Below are 6,706 nucleotides of genomic sequence, written 5' to 3'. Positions count from 1 at the left end.
ACCATCAGAATGCTATGATGAAGAAAATATCAAATTTATCATACAATATATGATGTCATACAATCACAAGAATTATGATGCATGCATTGATAACTTAATACTTTTATGTGCAAACTATTCATGACATGATACATTCATTTGAAGCATGCTTTCAGTATACAATTTCACATGGAAGACATAATCAAATTGAAAGTAACTACATGCAAGCATGGATACAATCACATCAAACATTACAATACATCGAAATAATTCATATCAAACAAATGTCAAACATGTACCTGCAGCAAATACACTTCAATATCCCACTAACTACTACCATGCCTAGCATGGACTCCGTACTCCAAAAATAAGAACACTTCCATATTCATATATTAAAATCATGCTCAGCATGATCTCCAAACTCCAACAAAGCAGTCCTAGATATCAACAACTAAGTGAGTGTGTGAACAATAAAGTGTTACATTCAATAAATTAAATAACATGTGATGCGCTTGCATCACTTACTCACCACGGGTATTTAACCCCCTGTGTGAAAACGGGGGTTAACCCCCTGCCGGAAACGGCAGTGGGTTAACCCCCTGCGTGAACCGGGAGGGGGTTAACCCCCTGCCAGAAACGGCAGGGGGATTAACCCCCTGTGTGAAAACGGGGGTTAACCCCCTGCGTGAACCGGGAGGGGGTTAACCCCCTGCCGGAAACGACATGGGGGCGTCCTTTACCTTTCTCCGGGCGGCGAACGGTGAGACCGACGGCTGGTGGGACCGGCGGGAGCAGGAGCGACGAACGACGAACAACGGGAGCAGCGAAAGAAGAAAAGGAAAAGCTGCCTGGGATTAGGGTTATTCGAAAGTTAGCGATGACTTAGCGACGGATTAATTCCGTCGCTAAGCCAACGTAAAATCAAATTTACGAAAATAGCGATGGATGATATTCTGTCGCCACATCAGTCGCTATTTAGCGACAGACTAGATTCCGTCACGAACGTCGTCAGTAAATGGTGCGATTGTAACGACAAAACAGTACGTCGCAACATCCATCGCTAATTAGCGACGGACTAGGCGACAGACTATCTTCCGTCGCTATTTTCATAAGATCCATTAATTATAGCGACGGATGTTTGTCGCTCGCTAATCCGTCGCTAACTAGCGACGGAAAAATTCCGTCGCTAACAACGTATTTTCTTGTAGTGTTTACAAAATCTGGAATAAAAATAATGTTTTCCAAAACAAGTGAAGCTTATAAAAAAAGCTCAATAAATTGAAAAAGAAAATGATTGGATCTTTGACGCTGCCCCAACTTCCCGCAACCACTTTGTCTCAGCTACTTAGTACTTAAAAATGGTTTAGTAGGGGGTCAAAACAACCCCCAACATGAATACAATAACTAGGCATATATGCATAGAAACATACATAAAATAATAATCTTTTCATGTAAATAAGCAATTATCAGATAAATAATAGTTCAATATTATATGCAATAATCTTACTTATGCATGATCTTGCTTCTCTTATCCTATTCTCTAGTGAGAGGTGATTTGATGAGAGAGAAACCCCAACACCTGCATCTTGATATATCAGACTTAACTTTCAGCTGAAAGGATCTCACTACCACCCCGCAACACCGATGAAAATCATCCCCTTCTATCCGTAGTTGGAGAAGCAACCTTTCATGCTTTAATAAAATCTCACGGAGCATGATGTACCCACTTACTATTTGATGGAGCTTGATAAGGGTTGCATCTTCATGTTTAAATAAATGCATTTATATAACTTTTTGACATATTTGCCCATGCTTTGGACTAGAAATTGCATAATAGAGAATTGGGGGTAAAACCATAATTTTGGGTTTTAGAACGCAATTTTGGATCTAGATCTCAGCAGGAGATTCAATTGGTCCAACCCAAGACCCAAGATCCAAATTCAACTGGATTGGATCCAAGGTATTATGGATTGGATATGGAATCCATAAGTCAACCCATCCAATAAATTCAAAAATCCTGAATTGCCTTTTTTTTAACATGGCTAAGGTGGCTGACATCACTTTCTAATTGTTGAAAATTTAGGCAAATAAGGAAGGAGAGGGGGGCGAGATTTTCAAAGTCTTCACTTCCCTCTCCATCCTAGTCTTAAGAAAGGAAATAAGGAAGGAGGAGGGGGCGTGAATCTCAAAACCGCCCCCTCCCTTTTAGAAGTTCTAAAAAATAAGAAAGAAAAAAAGAAAGGAAATTTTGAAACGTAAAAAAATTCTTATTTCTTTTTCTTGCTCTTTCTTCCTTACCCTTTCACACAGGATTCAGAACGGGCAAGGGGTGGACCATATCCATCACAATAGCGCCTTCTAAATAAAAGCTTTAGAAAAAGAGGAGAACCTCATTCTCCTCTTGAAAATTTTTTCCCTGTGCAACCAACCTCCTCCTCCTCTGTTCCAGGTTGAGTACTAGCCCTCTTCGTTGAACCTTGTGTTTCGTACCCCCTTTTTTTCTCTTTTCCAACTCTCTTCTACATTTGAGGATAAGTCGAAGGAGCTGGCCGGACTAAACCCCCCAACACTGCACACAAGACCCGCCATTGAGGTTAGAATCATCACCTTATATCTTTGTCTCTGGTTTGGCATAGATTCAACAACCTTCTACAGATCTAAAAATCTTCAAAAATTTATTTTCTGTCAGAAAAGGATGTCCTCGACATTCAAATTTTTTTTTGAGGAAAACTCATTCTGAATTAGATCGGAATCACCCAAATACAAAATCTGGTTTCTGGATCTGCAACAGGCCTATCCAATCGAAAATGTCAGATTCAGGCAGTTTTTGATTTCTGATCGACTTAATTTTTGGATATATTGTAGACTACACATCCAACATATCTGTGTTAAATTTTTGTGTGATTTCATCCACGAGATCTGGACTTATAAATTTCGAAAGTCGAGGAGTGTCTCTGATGCCTAGTGCAGTCAAGATCTGTCAGACTGAGCTTGTGTAGAGCGTATTTCTTTCATTTTTTGATTTATTTTTATTTTTTAATTTTATATTAAAGTTCTATTTGTCTACTTCGTACCCTGATTTTTTAAGAATTTTCTCGATACTAGAGCATGGAGTTTTAAATGTCACAATTCGATCTGTCAGATCCTATCAGGAATCTGACTGACTGACACTCTTGATGTCATTTTATGCTCAATTTTTTGTCAAATCAAGCCAAGTTTGGGCTGTAGTTCACTAACAAACATAAAAACCTACGGTTAAATTTTTGCAGCCACCACTATTCAGAGCAGTCAGTGGCATAGATTTTAACAAACTGGTTTTTCTAGGTCTATCGCAGGATAACATAGTTTCAATTAGGCTCAGTGCATGGGCTCGGGTGTCGGTTGACCCGAGTCCATTTTCGGTGTTTCCTTTCATTTTTATTTTTTCTCAAGTTATTTTTAGGTTGTCTAGAGTCTGTCCAAACCTAGGTTGGATTTGTCCAAACATTCAATTGGGTTAAAATTTGGTTTGTTTTGCATTCATTTAGTCGTCTAGTTTACCCGACCCACTCGATTAGCGTAGAGAAGGCCAGACTTATCCTTTCACTTGGGCAGCAATTCAAAGCGGACCCAGCAACATTTTGAAGGCCTAAACACGTCTGCTACATCAGACTATATGCTGGTTTTCATCAAAAAACTAGAATCAGTCTGTTTGCATGATTGGTCCAATCGGCTAGGCTAGAGTCTAGTTGGTAGTGCGGTCTAGTCAACGTGTTGGACTAGACCGTGTGCATAGTAATAGTCGATCATTGTTGGCTGCCTTTAGATTTTTTTTAGAGTTATTTAGGTCTGCATTTTTTGTGTCGTAGCTTGTACTTAGGTCTACATTTGGCATATAAGGTCTAGATTATGTTAGGTTGTACTAACTCTTGCACAAGCAAGTTGCTTTTGTTTTGTGTTTGCAGTGTTTTGCAGGTGAATGCAACAATCTATTGCACATCATCGTGACAAGGATATCGAGTTGCTGATTTTCTTTGCTTTCATTTTTATTTTTATTTAGTTAAATAGGGCCTTAGGCCAACTTTAATTCGGGTTGTATTAATTTTAATTTTTGCTCGAACACTTGTAATAGGCTTGGTGCTCGATTACTTTCACACATATTTTTTATTTTAAGGCAATAAAGAAGAGTGAATTATGTGAAACATATAATTTTACTTCGTTTCCTGTGAATTTGACCTGAACTTCACCACTTTCGTGTGTGAACCGGTTATTGAAATTTGGTGTAGGGTTTACATTTATGTTTTATTGAAAAATCTATTTCAAAGCAAAAACATGCTACTATCTTATTGTAAGTTATAAGAGAATTTACATACACATTCTTTATCATTTGCTTAATTCTCTTTACATACATACTTTCAATAGCCTCTACAGGACACAAACACGTATGATTTCATTTAACTTACCCTAAGGTTATTGGCCACCCATTTGGGGCACTAACATATATTAGTCCAGTTGATTGACACTCATTGGGGCTCAAGCCATCATAAAATAACAATTACATAACATGCTTTTCATCATAGACATTCTTCAATGCATACATACATCATTCAATATGCATTTCATCATTCATCATGTCATACAAGGTTGTTAAATGTGATGACGTGAAGCGAGGCATTGAGCCTGCGCTTCGCCTCTGAGGCGTACGCCTCTCACAACTGGACTGGAAGTGAAGCGGTGGGAGGGGAGGCAGTAGGAGAAGGACCACGCGCCCAACTGGTACGAAAGCGAGGGGAGGCCGCGTCTGGTGGTCGAAGAAGACTGGGCAGCCAACGGCGAAGTTCGCCACTGGGGAACTGTGATGAGGGTCAATTTGCGCATCACAGCAACGCCTCAGTACCTTGAGCGTGTGCCTCGCCTCTGAGGCGTACGCTTCAGGTACTGAGGTGTACGCCTCTCACAACACTGATGTCATAAACATAAACATCATGCTTACATGCATTGTAAATCCTGATTATACTCATATATCAAAATCCGGTTTTTCATTCATATGCAGGCTTGAAATTACGTAAACATTTTGAAACATGCATTTTCAAAAGCTTGGACCAAATACATACATTTATTCATAAAACTCTAAAATTTACTCATATATTGCATGTTCCTAAAATCCGAAGTACATGTGTGTAAATATGATCATAAATTTTGAATATATATGTATTTTTATTTAAAACATATTTGAAATACTCATATATGGATAATTTTAAAACTTTCGAAACACATGCATATTTTTGCTCATAAAAATCTAATATTTACATTTTTTCGTAAAGCATGCAATATAAATAATTTTTGAAACAATATATATATATATACACACACACACATATATATATATATTAAATAAATAAATATTAAAATTTATGTATTTCTAATAACCTAAAACTATGCATATAAGTAAGTTATCATAAACCTACATTGTAATGCATGAAGCTTACGATGAGCAAAAAAATCTTGAAATTACTCTTTTCTTCTGAAATGCACGATGTTGATCGTAGTTTGTTAATGATCCAAACACGAACAAGTATGCGTGTGCTCGCCTTGGGTTTTGTGTTGCGAGTACAACACACTTGATAATGTTTCTCTTAAGCGGGTCCGTGAACCAAGATGGCAGATTGGTGTCAGCTAGGGGTGTCAACAGACCCAACCCGGACCAAACCCTATAGGGTCAGGGTATGGACCCGTAACATTTGGTCTGATTTTAAATCTGGTTGGGTCTATTAAGATCCATTAAAATTTTGGTTTGGGCCTAGTAAACTAAAAAGTCAATAATCGGACCCTAATAGTTATAAATAAACGGGTCTGAATTGTATTAAAAGAACACGACCGGATCCGGGTCCGGGTCTTAGTGAATACCTGATAGGGTCTTTATTATTGTCTACATTTTATTGTTAATTTGTAACATGTACACCATGTACGGTGTACTCTCCCAACAGGTCGGGTTTATCCGGACCCGAAAATCGGGTCTAAGTCTGGTTCCACCTAACACCCTCTCTCTCTCTCTCTCACACACCATGATGTGCCCAAACGGATCACCCACTCACAGGCTCCTCCACAAGCAGTGGATCAAAGACGCGGAACTCATCTTGCAAAGGGTCTTGTTGAGGGAGTCGCAGATCGACGCCGCCCGCAAGGAGATCACGCAGCTTTTCTGCTTCTTCCTCTTCCACTCTTCTTTTGGTCCTATTGCACACCTCCCTGCAGAGGGCAGCAACCTCAACTCACTCCTGCCACAGATCGTGTATCTCGACGCTCCCTTCTCTTGGTGTGCTCACTAGCAATGATATGGGCGATCAGATACAAGATGGACGTTGAGAGCCACACAGTGAGACTTCTCAAGAGGGAGAAGGAAGACAGAAAACTTAGTGCAGTGTGTGCAAGAGCTGAAGAAGAAGGGTGTGGAGTTTGATTTCCTGAAGGAGGTGCATGCCTTGAGGCAGGCCAAGAGTCTGAGGGGTGGAGACCAAAGAGGTCGGTGTTGGGTGTTATCAGAGTTATCTTGTGCAGTTAGATTGGAAGGCAGGATCTTGGGTTTAAACTTTAAAGCTCCCAATCGGTTCCCTTTTCACTCTTTCTCAAACGGAGATTTTTTGTTTTTGTTGTCTTTTACCTTTTTTTTTTTCTTGAGCCGTACGCTCGATGGTTATTTTAGGGAAAACGAATAGTGAAAAAAATTATAATAACTTGGCATTTAAGA

At 39.3% G+C, this 6,706-nt stretch overlaps 1 protein-coding gene across 1 annotated transcript; it reads left to right on the top strand.

The window, feature by feature from the left end:
- Positions 1-6,023: 6,023 nt before the first annotated feature.
- On the top strand, positions 6,024-6,418 carry LOC149813573 (uncharacterized). The gene is made up of 2 exons (XM_089991148.1): positions 6,024-6,250; positions 6,307-6,418. The coding sequence occupies exons 1-2, from the start codon at positions 6,024-6,026 to the stop codon at positions 6,416-6,418; spliced, it is 339 nt and encodes a 112-aa protein (XP_089847274.1).
- Positions 6,419-6,706: the final 288 nt, after the last annotated feature.

The sequence above is a fragment of the Nuphar pumila genome, chromosome 16, assembly GCF_984573655.1.
Source record: "Nuphar pumila chromosome 16, dmNupPumi1.hap1.1, whole genome shotgun sequence".
Lineage (NCBI taxonomy): Eukaryota > Viridiplantae > Streptophyta > Magnoliopsida > Nymphaeales > Nymphaeaceae > Nuphar > Nuphar pumila.
The sequence above is the reverse complement of the archived record's forward strand: the minus strand, read 5'-3'. Positions and strand labels throughout refer to the sequence as shown.